This window comes from Solanum dulcamara, chromosome 10 (assembly GCF_947179165.1).
Source record: "Solanum dulcamara chromosome 10, daSolDulc1.2, whole genome shotgun sequence".
Lineage (NCBI taxonomy): Eukaryota > Viridiplantae > Streptophyta > Magnoliopsida > Solanales > Solanaceae > Solanum > Solanum dulcamara.
This window is the reverse complement of record NC_077246.1, coordinates 96,486-114,166: the sequence shown is the minus strand read 5'-3', so window position 1 is coordinate 114,166 and position 17,681 is coordinate 96,486. Positions and strand designations below refer to the sequence as shown.

The window sequence follows — 17,681 nt, the reverse complement described above, 5'->3', positions numbered from 1 at the left end:
TTATTTTTCTAAAAATTGTAACTTACTAATTTAGTTGAATAAAATGCCAATTTTTTATGACATCAAAGAGAAAAGAAGAAAGTAAGAACTTGTAATGACCTTGAAGGTCATTTTCGATATTTTCGATAAAATTATCGTTTTATCCTTCCCGTCAATTGCCTCGAATCATTTTAGATTGGGTTTGAAAGTTGGTTTTTGGAAATCTTGTGAAAAGTTGAGGTTTTGCTATAGAAATGAGTTTTAATGGCGAAAGTTGTCAAATTTTGAGTTTCGGAGTCATTTGGAGTTTTCGGTCTCGAAATGAAATTTCGTCGATTCCATCAGTTCCAGAATGTGGAAATTGGTCTAGAAGAGTTGTCGGAATCAGATTTGGAGTTGAAATGTGGAATTTAGGTCCAAAGTTGGAAATTGAGTTAAAGTTTGATCCAAGTTTGACTTTGGTCAACATTTGGGGTTAGGGTACTTAGATTGGATTTTTGATGGTTCCAATGGTTTCGGGAGGTGATTCTAACGCTATAAACGGCTTCGTTGTAATTTTTGGAAGTCCCGAGCTTGTTTTGGTATTTTGGAAGCCTACGTTAGTTTAGTTGCGACTTTTCGAATCTTGGATCAAGGAGACCTTGAATTCGAATTCCGTCGGTTCCATTGAGTCTGAATATCATTTCCAATCTAGTAGCATATATGGTTTGTGTTCGAAAAGTTCCGTATGTATCATGTTGCGGAAATGAGGATGCTGAGATGGATGTGTGCATACACTAGGAGTGATAAGATTAGGAATGAGGTCATTTGCGAGAAGGTGGGAGTGGCCTTTGTGGCAAACAATATGAGAGAAGCGAGACTGAGATGGTTTGGACGTGTGCAGAGGAGGGGTATCGATGCCCCAGTTAGGAAGTACGAGCGATTAGATTTGGGGGCTATGCGAAGAGGTAGGGGTAGACCAAAAAAATATTGGGGAGAGGTGATTAGATAAGATATGGCACTACTCCATATCACCGAGGACATGACCTTAGATAAAAAAGAGCGGAAGTCGTGAATTAGGGTAGAAGGCTAGTAGAGGTAGAATGGTATCTTGCCATTTGTCAATTTAGGGTGGTCGTAGGTCTAGGCATGCCATTAGAGTTGCGGTGCTTTTTTTTGTTTTGTTTTGATTACCATATTACATTTTTATCGTTATTGTCCTTGTCTTGTAAAACTTGCATCGTTTTTTTTATCAATATACACTCTCTATCTCTCCCTATATATATATATATATATATATATATATATATATTATTTTACTTATGTATTTATTTACTTATTTATTTTTACTTATACCTAGGAATGTGTCTTTTCAGCCGAGGGTCTTTCGAAAATAGTCTATCTATCTCTATGAGGTAGTGGTAAGGTCTGCGTACACCTTACCCTATCCTACCCAGACCCCACTTGTGGGATCCCACTGGGTATGTTGTTGTTTTTCGAAAAGTTCCGAATGAGTTTTGGGTGATTTTTTAAGCTTCTTAGGTGCTTTGGCGCTGTTTCAGCAAATTGTAGCAACTAAAAGGTTTATTATTTGTTTTAAAGATTAAAAAATTATTTTGGAACTTCTAAAATTTCGAACATGAATTATAGGACTTATCAGCAAAGTTTGGTGCATTTTCGCTAAGACGAGATTAGACTTTTATCGCAAAATAAGAAATAATTGTTTACTGAACATAAATGTTCTTTGACTGAGCAAATGAGTTCAAAATTGAGTTTCGATTGAAGGGACAGGTCCATATCATTATTTAAGACATTTAGAAAAAAGAATCGAGTCATTTTGCTACAAATTCGTATGGGGGATTTACGGCTCTTTTAGTGAAAATATAAGTTGTAGATTTTCTGGTGCAAATAGAGCTGTACAAGTATATAATTTATATCAGACTGTGTTAATTTGATATTGAGCATATCAGGAGTTCTAGAGCTCGGAATGGAGTGATTCTTGGGATTTCTTCTCGATATAATATGGGGGTGAGTATACAATCCTCAATTCGACATTTTCTCACGATTTCTTCATTTGGTTTTCTTTCCTTATTCGTAAATTTCTTGAAAAAAATTGGGGTTTTATCTATTTGGACTTCGTTTTTAATGAAAAAGGTATATTTAGGAACCTTGTGTTATGGGTAAACTAATTTTGGCATAAACTAGTTATTTCATCAATTATTTTCATCATATTAACTGCTTATAATTTAGATTTTCCCGATAAAGTTAAAGTTTGCGAAAATGAGGATTTCAAGGTCGATTTTAACTCTATTTTTGATGAAATTTCATACTTTAACTTTTCTAAACATGAATAAGATATTTTTCAAGAAATATTTCAGATTTGAGTCGGAGTTTCAAATCAGAATATTGGGGGTTTTCTCAAGAACATGTATTTTAGTAAAATTAGCGTTTGAGGGCTGATTTCAACTCCAAATTCAAATTGGTTTTCAACTTTAGTTTCTAAATACCTCAAGGATCGTTTTCATGTAAAAAAATTAGATTTTCTATTTGTTTACGAAAGTGGGTGTTTCGATTCAGATTTAGCCTGGTTTTCAAAAATATTGATTTGGGTATTGTTAGGCTCGTGTTCTTATTGGGATTGCATATTTGAATATATTATTTTGATTCGGAGCTCCAACGTAAAGTCAAGGCTCAAGTTTTGGACTAGTGGGATCAGATTCGAAGCAAGTGAATTTCTAAACCTATTTTTAAGCTTGTAGGATCATGTATTCATGTCCTATGTGTTGATGATTGATAGAAAGTGATTTTAAGAACTATTGATATTCAAATGAACTTGATGATAAAGAGTGGGGTAATAAATAGAAAATTGAGATGAGATAACATGTTGTGTTCGATGTGATAGAAAATTGGGCTTGTTGTGGATATTTGGATACAGTTATATGTTGTTATTATGATATTGACTAATTGGGTGATTGAGGACTATATGGCACTATATGTGAATATTTATTTTGTATTCACTCATTACTTGTGCATAGACTTATCTATGATGGCTGAGAAAGCGATATGAGTGAGATACTAGATATTAGGATCGAGGTTTCTATCAATTGAGGTGATTTGCTGAGGTCTTTTTCGGCGGCCAAGGTCTTTCCGGTGGATGTTATAGCCGAGTTCTCTTCCGGCAGATACATCATCCATGTGAGGGCCCCATGAGTTTCGGTCTGAGGTAATCAGCGGATATGTATCATTAGGGCAGACATCCATCATGATATATGACATTGCATTGCATTTCGTTGCATCATACATCTTTGGCCATTATGGAATGTTTTACCCCTGATATTTCCTTGATCTGTATAATTGATTGTGCTAATTTACTTACAAATTGAATTGTACTGTTGTTGAGGTATATGAATACTCTGCTGCTAGAACTGACAGACTAGGCTGATTTCTATGCACATTGTAGTTTGGGGGTTGGATGGTGTGGCAGGAATACGTGTATTTTACTAGCTTTGCTTAGTCTCAGTTGTTTACTTGTTGGGTACCGCGTTGTTGGTACTCACTCCTTGCTAACTACACTTGTGTAGGTTCTGAGCCCGGACAATGACCCAACTTTTCTTATTTTCATCTAAGGCTTTCTGAGGTGATTCGAGAGGTAGCTGTTGACGCCGACCATCTTTCCTACTCCTCTTTACTTATTACTTTGTTCTATTCGAGAGACAAAGATTGAGACCTGTATTTATTTCATATGTTGTAATTACAAGGCTTATGCATGTGACAACCAGTCCGTGGAAAATTTTATAGTTGACTAAGTTACCGTTTTATCTATATTTATTTATTTGAACTGTCTTCCGCTTTTACCTTATGCATTTATTGGATTGAGGTTGACTTGTCCAGTGAGAAATGACAAGTGCCATCAAGCCCGGTTTTCGGATCATGACAGAATTTTCCTTACAAGTTACAATATATTGAATCAAATATTGAAAAATTGAAATATGAGAAAGGTAAATTTCCTCTTAATTTGGACACGCTTTGAGGAAATATAAAGCTCTCCTGTTCTGAGTTAAGTCCCAAAAGGACACCAAAACAATCGGGATTTCTATCAAAGAAGTGTTCAATGATTGCTGAATCAGAGTGTAGGTTCCAATTCTTATCAAACATGGCTCTAAAGAGAGAATTTTGGCCAGCAATGTCTAATGTTGTGGCCATAGTTTCGAAAATTCTGCCACCAACATTGAGTTTCACCGTCTTTTGGAGTTCCCGTTAGGATTTTAATACAAATACTGAAACGAAGTTTAAATTGTGCAGAAAATGTATGGTAGACCTTCAAAAAATGCAGTCATATACCTTTGGCAAACGTGATAAGGTTCTGATTATTTTCCAGTCAATCGTAATTGCATTGATAATGACAACACCTTTTAACCTAAGACACAAAAAACTCAGTACATGCAATCATAGATTGTCGATCATAAATTTCTTAATCTCATCAACACTGGGTTGAGCCCCTCTCAACTGGAATATGCTGTCGATAACATACAACTCTGTTGTTGTAGTATCTGAGCCACAAAATGCTGCCCAGTCATTGACAGTCATTCCAGCTGCAGCTATCACTTCACTACCGCAGTTCACCGTTTCTAGTGTCAGAGAAATGTCAAGGAGTTCTGCAAGCTCATCCATCTCTTCAATAGATGCATGGGGATGTACCTGAGTCCAACAAGGAGCAACAAAACAACATCTATGTAACGCCCACACCCATAACACGTGAAAGTCATTAACAGGGTCAAACTTAAACTTACCATATATATTTAGCATGGCTAAGTGACAAATTGAGATCAAAACCCATATTTATTAACATTAACATTTATTTATTCAAAACATGTTAATTAACATATGTATACGTCACCGGTGGACACTATGTGAGCAAGTATTATCTTCAATCACATTTACCATTCTCCTATATTTTTATTAAGAGTGCATACTTACCAAGCCTCCCAAGTTTGAGAAAGTAAAATAGCTTCCAACAAGAATATTATATGTTATTGTATGCCGGGAGCCTTGGAGTGACTAGTAAAGTTACTGTCACGTGACCAGGAGGTCACGGGTTCAAGCCTTGGAAACAGCCTCTGGCAGAAATGTAAGGTAAGACTGCGTGCAATAGACCTTGTGGTCGGGCCCTTCCCCGGACCCCGCGCATAGCAAAAGTTTTAGTGCACCGGACTGTCCTTTTATTGTATGCCAGTGAAATTCCACACCAAGAACATCAGCAATCATCTCTTCAGTTTTTTGATAAAACTAACATCTTTCAATCTTAGGTAATGGTATTCATCTTGTTTAGATGAGTAGACTCACAAGTCAAGATCCATGACAACAATAACGCGAGTCTACTTTCAACGTAAAACAATCGACATAGAAAGGGAAATGTAAAAGTACGTATCCTAGGAGAAGTGAAAAACAACAACAAAGTACTATTTTCTTGAACAAAGTTTAGCATAATCTATAGCAACTTTAAAGAAAAACATAACATATAGCAGACACAAAATCCTATCGATAGAATTCTACAATAATAGTATTCCTACAACTTGTAAAGATCCTCCTTTTAATAGCCGTGTTACCCTTGAGCGTCAGTGGCGCATGGTTTGAAACTTGATGGAAAAGGGGATGCCCTCTACCCTTCAAGATTTGAATAACAAGTTTTTGTCTGCGACGGGGTTCAACTCGGACCCTATTGCGCGCCTAATCGACACACCCTGTGCGGCAATCTTTCTTTAGACCAAATCCACCAGTGAGGTAAACATCCTTCATCCTATTGGACATTTCTGGACGTTGAAACAAAACACTAATGCTATCATACATGACATGGATTTTACTTAAACTCATAGAATGATTGTGTTCTCTATAGAAAACAAACCGCAGACAAGATGCCAATGCATAGATAATTATGTGTACCTAGAATATACAATGGTTGTCATATGCCTATCACTAGTAAATAGAAGTGAATAAACTCCAGAGATCTACACAAAATGCCATTTCAATTTGTAGCGAAAAATAGCCAACAGATAAATTACCTTGTCAAGATCTATATGTGCAAGAGAAACATAATCATTGCATGCTATGCAGTTTCCAAGGGCAGATAACCGCTCTTCAATGCGGTGAACCACAACTCTATCTGGCAGACTGTTCCTCACGTGCCAAAGTTCTTCTAGCACAAACAGAAAAAAACAAAACTAAAGTCAAAGATGTGGGCAAGTAGAAGTCGGATCAACCTTTTTTTGGAGATGAAGTGTACTCCAATGATAAATCCAAACAAAACAAATAAGCCAAGAAAGATAATATTACACATTAAAATATGGATTTTTATATATGAATACTTGTCCCGTTACAGATAGCTAACCTGAAAGACACAAAGGTAAACCTTACTCAAGCATACAGTTAATCACATTATCGTAAATATGGAAGGAATATCTACAGTATGGTGAATTATATTATTACCTTAATCTGTAGTAGTGTGAGGCAAAAGAAGCCCATTTTTGTTTCCTGCACAAAATCAGAGAAGTGAAGACTTGGTAACCACAATAAGTATCAGTGGGCAACAAGACCTTAAAAGTTTCAGTAGCTAGAGTGATTGTCAAGTACCAGCACAGAGTCTTCCGACTATCTTCGTTCCTCCAATGAAAGTTTTGATCACTGGAATTTTTTCAGGTAACGCATCCTCAAACACGCTGAAAAAAATACAGATCATGTAATGTTCACATTTAAGAAATATTGTGAGCTCAACTCCAGGATTTTGTTTCCAAATTTGTAGTTTTAGTTTAAATAATTTCTCTGATATTAAGAGATAAATGATTTGAACAATAGCAAAAAAACAAATCTGTTGAAATTTTCAGAACCCCCAATCGCAACCAAACAGTATGCATTGGTCAGCTTTGAAAAAACTCCAACTTCACATGAATTCTCATATTGAAGCCCTGCGATAACGCACAAGTTAAACAACAATAACAACATATGCAGTGTAATCCGACAAGTAGAATCTGGAGAGTAAGATGTAGGTAAACGTTACTCTCCAGCCAAAAAGGCAATAACGTAAAAGTCATTAGAGAAATACCCTGAAAAATAAGTATCCAATTTGACAATGAACATTTAATTACTCACTAATAGCCATTGCTAGCTGAAAGAAACAGAACTGCCAGGAGCTTGGACGCTGTCAATAGCCAAAATGATTCACACATGTTAACAAAGGATAACTACAGACAATTCTACAATAAATTATGGTCTTCAATTGATCGACTACGCCTCAATTCTAAACTAATTGTGTTTAGCTCTATAAATCCTATGATTAGATATTTCCATCTTGTTTTAATAATCAAACAATTCCCAAGCAGCACATACGGTACAAAATTCAATGAATAATGGGCGCGTTTATCTATTCTTCCCCACTTAAATATTTGGCAGCTTTTGTTTATGGCAGGTTCAGAAGCTACGTACAAGTTGCGCTCTTGCCACCATAGTGAAGGCCCAAGCATAAAGTTATAATCTTTCATTTGATAGAAAATAATGCATGTATTAACTTTCTGTATTACTAATATATTATTTACTATATTTTTTTTAACCTATAAACTCTATTTGTTATTATGTTATGCATAATTAATACATGAAAAAAAATCATTGTATTAGCAATGCAATACATGGTTAAAAACACAATTGCTCTTCAAAACCTTCTCCGCTCGAGGATATTTTTGTGAACAAATAATTTCGTTTTAACATATACAATGCATGTTATTTTTAATATATCAAATAAAACAAATAATAATTTTGACATAACTAGTACAAACATAACTAATACCAATATTATTAAGTCATTAATACAACATATTTGACATTATTCTTACACACGATTCCTTGATCCTTGCTTTGTTTTTTCTCTTTTTTTGTTCTGAAAATAACCACTAATACTAATTACCATACAACAAAATCATAAGAAAGGAAAAAGCTACATGTTTAAAAATCATAATTCAAGTATAATATTTTCTCATCATTTGAAAGGCGTACAAAAATCATCTTTAATCAATAAAATAAGAAACGCAATATGTGATCATAAGAAAGAAAATTCAACTATTAGCCAAAAAGTTTTGCAAGCACGGGTGAAACAAAAGTTTAATTTGACTATTAGTCAATCAACTATTAAATATATATAAATTCTTAATATATTATAGTAATTATTACTTTACATTTTTTCTGGGCCTTTAATACTTTATTTTTAATTATTATCTAATGCATTTAGCGAAAATATTATTTTAATATAAATGGCATCGAAATCAAAGAAAAATATTCATTTAGCAAGATTATTACTTTATCAAAGTTTTACCGCATATAGAAGTGAGAACATTAAATTGGATTTGGATTAATATCAGCTTTTAAGGTAATTATTTAATTAATAACCGCTTCATAATTATTTAATTTAATTAATGTCCACTTTGGGCAAAAGGTCAGACACTGGTCTCGTATCTGAAGTTTGATAATAAAGATCGGACACTTTTGATGGACGTACATGTAAGAATTGGTCAAACTTTTAATCATGGTTGTCTGAATTTTCATGTACGGCATCTCAATTATACATGACCAAAAATATGTATAAACGAATTGAAATTTCAATTCTTGAAAATTATAAAATTTTATGATCAAATATATTTTTTGGAATTCAACTCCTAAAAAAAGCGATTACAACTTTAAATTTATAACTAACAATACTCAAACTACTAAATTAAAATAAAAATATTGAAATAGCAAAGTAACTAAAATAGAGATAAGAATGGATGAAAAGATTAGACAAGGACAGACATACATTTTTTTTCTTCTATATGCATAACCCTTCTTTCCAACTCATTCTGTCTTTTAACCAAATGTTAATAGGGTATGAATCCCAAATAAAATACTTCAATATTTTACTTGGTTCAATATCATTCACGACTTCTAACCCATAGGCCCATTCACAACATGCTAGCAAAAAAATAATAATTTCCAAACTTCTCACAGATTAAGATAAGGAGATGCTATATCTCTATCTTTTTGTCCCGACTTTTGAACTACTTTCTAAGACGTAGAACAATTGAAATTTTGTATCTTATTAAATTAAAATTAGGAGAAAAAAATTGCATTACTCATCTTATTTATGAAAATGATACTATTTTTACTTTCTTTTGAGCAAGTAAAAAGGCAGCCCGGTGCACTAAAGCTCCCGCTATGCGCGGGGTCCGGGGAAGGGCCTGACCACAAGGGTCTATTGTACGCAGCCTTGCCTTGCATTTCTGCCAGAGGCTGTTTCCAAGGCTTGAACCCGTGACCTCCTGGTCACATGGCAGCAACTTTACCAGTTACTCCAAGTGAATTCAGAATTTAAAAAAGGCGATAATACTAATATTATTATTTTTCTCATGGCACTAATAAAGAAAAGAACATTCTTTTGTATTTTCATTTCATTTTATTTGATCTAAATTTTATGATATCTTAAAAAAGAGACTCATTTTAGAGATTTAATATCTATTTAATACAGAATGATAATTATGCTACTTTTAACTATTTTAAATTCAAGCTCAGCTGTATATTCATTTGATTGTTTATCAACAACTATTAGCTTTCAACATTTTTTTATTTAAAAACAATCGAACAACAAAGCAAAGTTAATCAATTTATTAGAAAAGACACACAACATCATAATCAAACTAATTAAAGTTCACATTTTATTATAAAAAAAAATGTTTCTGCTAAAAGAAAAAAACAAGTGCAAGGATTTTAAGGCATTCATTAGGAGAGGCCTAAGTATACAGTGCTAAGGTGAATAGATAAACTTAAGCCCATTGAGGGAAATTTGATTTAGGCCAATGTGCAAATTTCCTAATAAAATTGAATGTTTAGAGAACTTTGGCCTTGTCCGGCCTATGTTTTTTTTAATAAAGTAAGGTATTTCATTAAAAAGCATCAACCAGATGCAAAATAACAGAATAGGCAAAAGGGCTCACAGACAAAAGTTGTTAGCTTCTTTACAATCTTCAAACTAGTACTAGAGAGCTAGCAAAGTCTAGAAATTGTTCAGTGCTAAATACAAGGATTAAATTGACCTAACTGAACAAAATAAGTAAAGCTTTAAGAGAGTGGTTTGGAGTTGAGATCCCATCAAAACATCTACGCTTCCTTTCAGTCCATAAACACCAAAAAATAACTCCAAGGATCATCACCCGTACTTTCTTGATGGACTTATCAACTCTCCATGTATGCCACCTTGCGTAGGCTTCTTTCACGTTATGTGGCATGACCCATTGTAAGCCAAAAATGCAGCAGAACATTTCCATAGGACCTTGGCCACTGCACAGTGAAGGAGCATGTGATTGATTGTTTTTGTGCTATTCTGACACATATAACATTTATTATCCAAATCGAGTCCTCTTTTGTTGAGATTATCTTGTGTTGAACATGCTTGCTGGAGAGAAATCCAGTAAAAACAAATGATCTTGGTAGGCATTTTGGTCTTCCAAAAAAGTTTTCAATACCAAAGTTCAGTGATCTGGTTCTGACAACATATTTGATGATAACAAACTTTCGCAGTGAAGGTGTTGTTTCTTCCCCATACCAATCTGTCAGCACAATTCTCATTCATATTATATTTTTCCACATTAGCAAGTAGTTCAAGCAGGCTTCCCATCTCCCAATCCTGCACATTTCTTTTGAGCATTACATTCCAGTTGTTGCCACATCTATTATGTGCAATTGTGAATTTTTGGTCTTGAGCAATTTGGTACAGGTTTGAGTACCAATCCGGCCTTAGTTATGTATAAATTAAATTATTTGGCATAAGTTGTATAGTATCTAATTGGCATAAATTTAGAAGTTTTGTCTCGCTCTGCATAAATTTTATATGAATGAGTTATGACTCTTATGACGTAGCTTGTAGGTTCTAAAACTGGACTCTTGCTTCGCTTGACGCCAGAGGCGGAGCCACCTTGTGGTTAGGGGGTTTCATCCGAACCTCCTTTGGCAGAAAATTATACTATTTATACATGATTAAAATAATTTTTATGTATATATAGTAGATGTTGAACTCTCTTCGACTAGTTCGTGTGTTTACTTCTTCAAAATTTCAACCCCCTAACAAAATTCTGGCTCCGCCATTGCTTAACGTAAATTTTGTAGGAACTATGTTATTTTTTTTACAATATAACTTGTGAGTTTGAACTATATAAATATCATTCATTAGGTAACTGATAGTCTTATCAAATTTGGAGCAAAAAAGTTTCGAATAAAAATATTTACAAAATATTCATAGTCTAATGCTCACGAAAAACTGAGAAAAAGGTTATATTCCTGTTTCTTGACACCTAAGCACTAAAAAATGGCATGGATTTCTATGAAAGCTATTAATATCATTCACTAGGTAATTATGGATGCTCCTACCAATTTTTTATAAAATTCCACACTTTTTAGTATTTAGGAAACATAAAATATATTAAAATTAAAATTAATTTAATGTATAAAATTAAAAGTCATATTTATCGACAAGGATCCAACTTTTATATTCTTGAGCAGTTTTGTTTCTTTAAGTTTGTTAAAAGTGAATATTTTTTATTTTCGTCAAATATTAAATAAATTGTTTGTTAGATTCGTTGAAAATAATGATAATAAAATAAAATAATTTAGCAAAATCAATAATAATAATAATAAAAAGATTTAACGGCAGCTCATATTCAGAAGTGTAATATACAGTTTTGATCAATTTACTAGATTCTGGTGCAACCTTTTGAAGTGAAACTTCTATTATTTCTCCTGAGACATTCTTTTCTTTATAGTCCATTCCATTTTATATGACATACTTTTTTTTAGTCTGTTTTAAAAAAATATCACCTTGTTATAATTAGAAGCAATTTAACATTAAAATTCTCCTTTTACCTTTAATGAAATTATTTATAGCCACATAAATATCTAGGAATTATTTTAAACTAGAAATTACAAAATCTTGCTTTTTTTTTTCTTAAATACTATGCAAGTCAAAGACTGCCATATAAAATGGGATGGAAGGAATATATATATATGATGTCAACTACAATTTTGTGTTAGGTTTCTATTATTTTTTTTTCCGATTAGAGTTTCTAAAATTTGGAGAGGGGAAAATATGTCACTTTGGTTTCAATTCAATAACCAAATTAGTGTAAAAAACGACAGCTTGGTGCACTAAGTTTTTGCTATGCGCAAAATTTAGAGAAAAATTAGACTACAAAGGACTATTGTATGCAACTTTATCTTGCATTTCTACAAGAGAGTGTTTCCACAGCTCGTCCCGTGCAATAGCCAAACTAATATATATATATAATTAAAAAAGAAAAAGACAACTTGATGCACCCACTATGTGAGAGGTCTGAGGAAGGGCCAAACCACAAAGATCTATTGTAAATAGCCTTATCCTGCATTTCTACAAGAGAGTTTCCACCGCTCGAACTCATGACAATAGCCAAACTAATATAAACAGAGACAATCTAGTCTACTAAGCTTCCATGATGTGAGGAGTCCGAGAAAGGACCGAACCACAAGAATCTATTATACGTAACCTTATTCTACATTTCTGCGGGGGTGTTTCTACATCTCAAATTAAACCCGTGACAATAGCCAAACTAATGTACCACAAAGGATTAGTTTAAGACATTAACTTTATTGAACGTAAGATAACTTTGTCTCGATCGTATAAGTTCTACAGAAATTATTCGACATAGCTAGTTATGCATTTTAACTTTTAAGGCATAACTTGTGTTATATTATAATATAAACTATGTCGAACAAAAATTATTTGTTATTTCAATGTTAGAGATATTTTCGACCACTTATTATTTTACTTAAAGTGTTTAAGAACAAACATTAAAAATCATTAAATTGGTAAAGACTAGGGCTGTTCAAAATCAAATCGAATTTTTTTTTATTGGTCATGGATATTAGTTTAGCAATTTCGGTAACAATTTTTTTTTTGTATCGAGTTATCGATTCTTAACAATTTGAGATTTTTCTTAAATGGTTAACTAATAACTTGATAGTAAATGAATTATATTTATATCACGAGAGTTTGAGACAACTAGAAATGATAGTAAATGAATTATATTTATGTCATTCGGTATAAAAAGTCAAGGTTTAGTTTCATACTATCATTTTTAGTTGTCTCAAACTCTCGATTATTCTACAACGTGTTGGTGTTTGCTTTTGAGCAAGATGCAATTTGTCAACTCATGTGCATGATTCATTTGATTTGTCGCCTTATTTTTAAGTGATTTTTTATATGTGTAAAATTTTAACGGTTAAATCGATAATCGAACGAATAATCAAAAACCAATAACTAACAAATCAATAGCTTAATAATTTTATAATGATTTAATAAATCTACAAATCGACGGATAAGCTTCAAATTCAAATTGAATCGAACCAACCTATAATCAGCCCCTGAACCATGAAATTCATAACTGGGCTCGGCCCATAAAATAATCTATTTTTTTTATAAGCCCAACATCTCAACCCAGAGCAAGTCGGCCGTAGTCTTCTCCGACGACCAGCAGTAGCTCGACGGACGGCGGAAAGCAGAACGGGCGGTGGTGACTCCATTTGCGGTAGAAAATCACAAAGTTCGTCTTTTGTCATCTCCATTTCCATATTTGTTTTTCTATTTATTTTGGGAATTTCGGCTGTGATCATAACTTGTTTGATGAAATGTCTATGATGTGAGTATTAGAGGACTTCCATTTTTTTACCTTGTTTTTTGTGATACTGTATCTGTTAGATTGAATTGGAAAACTTGAAAATTGGAAGGACGATGTTTTTTTGGTACTAGATGTGTAATTAAGGATTGTATGCTGAATGATTGTTATTGAATTGCCTGCCTAAGCTTCATAGGTATTGCTTGCTTTTAGGTTAAGGTCTATGTACACTTTTCCCTCTCCGGACGCCATTTTGTTGTTGTTAATCCCTATGTTTCAATTTATGTGAGGTGTTTGTGTGGGCACAAAGTTTATTTAAGAGAGAATTTTTTTCTTTGAAAACTTGTGGGAAAGACTAAAAAGGAAAAAAAAAAACGTGACATAAATTGGGATATAGGGACAATTCGTATCCTTTGAGTCCATTCCACTCAATGCTGTAGATTTTACCGAGAGTTTTGAATCATTTGGAATGTTGAGGGAAAAGCAAAACTCTTTATTTCACTTTTGTCGGTCTAATTTCCATGTGATTGCTTTGTTCATCAAGATAAATTAGTTTTCCTGTTATGGTAGAAAGTTCTTGCATTCAGTTACCATGTTTTTAGCTAATGCAGAAGGTAAGTCTTACCCGTTTCTTATTATTCATGAATTAATGTCGCTATACACACTTTTTACCTCCAAAAAAAGATGAATGGAATTGAAGTTAAAGTAATCCCAGGTATTGTATGCAAAAAGAACTTTCATATGCCATAAATTCAGACTACAATTTTATCTTCCCAAATGTCATTCAGTTGGCTAGCGTGTTAGCTTGATTTTTCAGGAAATATGTTTTGATTTCTAAGAGAAGTATTAAAGGAGCATTTGGACCAAGAATGGAACACAAAACAAGCTCTCTAAACTGCTACTATTTAATTCATTCATGTTTTCTTTGAAGTACAGTCTGTCAATCTGACATTTTCTTTCACTTTATGTAACAAAAATTATATGTTAGCCTCAATTGAAGAGGACATGACTAAGTCTAATTCTGCTAAGAGAGGGCCTCTATATTCTCATAAAGTTCTGAATTTTTCTGATGTTACTTTAGATGCCAAGAATTTGTATCCTAGTCTCAGTAGTTTAAAAAAAGGAAAGAATTTGTAGCTTAGTCTCAGTAGAGGAGGAGGAGTATGATTTCTCAGTTTCTCCTTTTCTTTTCTTTTTAAATCTTTCAAATTTAATGCTTCGAAGAATGATTCTTGTGGAACTAAATTTTCTTGTAAAAGTTGTTGTTCATTCAACTTATAGCTTTTCTTCCGATTCCATGTTACAGTGTAACTGTTGTCTAGCTTCAAGTCAGTTAATGTTGTCTTACTTTGCACGGGATCTGCACTCTGCAGGACACCTTCATCGCTTGTAATCTGGTGAGAAAAATATGATTAGAGGCCTCCTTTTCTTTACTTTGTTTTTGGTAATACACATGAGCTACATGTAAGAAAATATAGCAATTCTCGATGGTCCTTCTGGTTTAAGTGGAAAACTAGAAATTAGAATGATGTGGATTTCCCTTGCCAATGAAATATTTTTATATGATTTTGGTTGTTCGGAGGGATGGAGGAGTTATGAGGAGGATGTGGAGCAAAGCTTTTTCGGTTGTGTTAAATATGCTTCTATGACAAGAAATTCCATATACGAGGAAAATTCGGTGACTTAGTAGCATTCTAGAGTGTTGCAAATAGCAAACGAATGAGAAATATCATGGATGCCTTTCCTCTTTCCTCTTCTTCTTTTTTCCTTTTCTGTTTTGGTTCTTCATAGTTTGTATAAAACATGAAGGGAAGCCTTGGAGTAACTAGTAAAGTTGCTACCATGTGAATAGGAGGTCACGGGTTAAGCCTTGGAAACAACCTGTGGCAGAAATGCAAGGTAAGGCTGCGTACAATAGACCCTTGTGGTCGGGTCTTTCTCCGGACCCTGCGCATAGCGGGAGCTTAGTGCACCGGGCTGCCCCTTTTTTCGTAGTTTGTATAAAACATATGAGCAGACTTGATTGTACTGCTTTCATGCCTGATTCGAAGTTCCAAATATGTTATTTACATGTTTAACCAATTGCTCATAATGCTTTTGTATCAACAAGTAACTTTGATTTGGCACAATTTGTTTCTATTGTGAACTGACTGGATACATTTTCAGTTCCTGAAACTTGTGAATTTTTCTACTTTTGCTTTTAATTTTCAGATTACTTAATATCTCTTGCAATTTCTTCTCAGTTCCAAGCAAGATTTGAAAGAGCATCAGCTGCCTTTTTTTTTCCGTTGCTCAATCAAGGAAGTGTTATATCTACTACTAATCTTGGTCCTTCATTCACTTGAAATGTCTTTGCGTAGACCACCACTTCCCCGACTTCTGCTGAACAATGTCTCGTGTATGAGAAATGCTCAACAAATTTTGCGCCATGTAAATGTTTCCCTCCATGATGGTGGTGCACTTGTACTAACAGGCACCAATGGTTCTGGTAAATCCACATTCTTGCGCATGTTGGCTGGTTTCTCAAAACCATCAGCTGGTGAGATACTTTGGAATGGTCATGACATAACTGATTCAGGAGTTTTTCAACAGTACAAACTTCAACTCAATTGGCTGTCTCTAAAGGACGCCATCAAAGAGAAGTTCACGGTCCTTGACAATGTTCAATGGTTTGAAGTTCTTGAAGGCAAGCAAGGAAGGTCTCTGCCAGCTTTGGAGCTTATGGGGCTTGGAAGATTAGTAAATGATAAAGCACGGATGCTTTCTATGGGTCAAAGGAAAAGGGTACAACTCGCCAGATTGTTAGCAATTGATCGGCCTATTTGGTTGCTCGATGAACCTTCAGTAGCACTGGACGACGATGGTGTGAAGTTGCTCGAGTATATCATTGCAGAGCACAGGAAAAAAGGTGGCATCGTCATTGTCGCCACCCATCTGCCTATTCAGATTGAGGATGCAATGTTTTTAAGGTTGCCACCAAGGTTCCCCAGAAGGATGACTTTAGTAGACATGCTCGATAGAGGCGGCCTCGACTGATCTTTAAGAAGATAAGAGTCCTATATAAAGAAAGGTTTCCAATGAATCAAAAGGGAGCACATAATGTTAAAGAACCAGCAAAAGTGTGATGTGCCAAGTTTTCTTGTAGTGGAATCAAAGTTTCCACTTTTCTTTCATTCTTGATGATTGCAAGAATTTCTCTATCTTTACTTTGTTAGTTCCTCCTCATTTTGCACTTCAATTTGCCGCTAAAATGTGCTGAGAACACATGCCCCCCACTTTGGTCTAATGATAAGAGCCGCAACATTGGATGTGTGAGTTTGAATTTGTTGCAGACAAAAGCTTGGTATTTAAGTGGCGAAGGATAGAGGGTAAGTCCATTATCCATCAAGTTTCGACCCGTGTCGGCTGGCACTCGGATTTCTTTTTTGCAAAAGAAATGTGTAGATAGACCTTGCATTATCAGATGTAGTGTTTCTCTTATACAACATGCCAAATAGCTTAGTTGTTTGTATGCTAGTTTGAAGCAGAGAACTTGACACATTCAGTACTGATTTGGTTTTTGCAACAGTTTGGACATTTACCAGATAAAGATAAGTTTCATGTTTGTTTCGTCAGCAGCTGGGTAAAGATTGGATCAGAACATTTTTTTTCCGTATTCGATATCCGTATTGGAGTACCATTAATCCATTTTGCCGGAAAATTTCATAAAAATACAAGTACATATTAGTTACATGAATTTAATACACTAAAATGATATAATTAACCGTCATTATGGTTAACAAACATTCAAAAAATAAGCTCATATTATAAATTAATATACATTATATAAATGTATATATTATTTTTTGAAATTTTAGTAGCTCGGTTGGTTGGTTGACTTGTTATCTGAATTTTCACTTTATTAGCGAGTGTTTGATTCCCAACAGATAATTCCTTCTCCCATTTCCCCTTCAACTACCTCTATTTTTTTTAAAAAATAAGTATAGTACTGCTATTTTTTAATATATAAAA

At 34.0% G+C, this 17,681-nt stretch overlaps 1 protein-coding gene and 1 pseudogene across 2 annotated transcripts; one reads left to right on the top strand and one right to left on the bottom strand.

The window, feature by feature from the left end:
* Positions 1–4,404: 4,404 nt before the first annotated feature.
* LOC129870916 (eukaryotic translation initiation factor 6-2-like) lies at positions 4,405–13,626 on the bottom strand (annotated as a pseudogene).
* LOC129871429 (ABC transporter I family member 1) lies at positions 13,401–16,895 on the top strand. Of its 2 annotated transcripts, XM_055946340.1 has the most exons (3): positions 13,401–13,598; positions 14,977–15,067; positions 15,914–16,895. In XM_055946340.1, the coding sequence occupies exon 3, from the start codon at positions 16,017–16,019 to the stop codon at positions 16,704–16,706; it is 690 nt and encodes a 229-aa protein (XP_055802315.1). In that variant the 5' UTR covers positions 13,401–13,598; positions 14,977–15,067; positions 15,914–16,016; the 3' UTR covers positions 16,707–16,895. The 2 variants fall into 2 exon arrangements, with proteins under 2 accessions (XP_055802315.1, XP_055802314.1); XM_055946339.1 differs by lacking the exon at positions 14,977–15,067.
* The last annotated feature ends 786 nt before the right edge of the window (positions 16,896–17,681 follow it).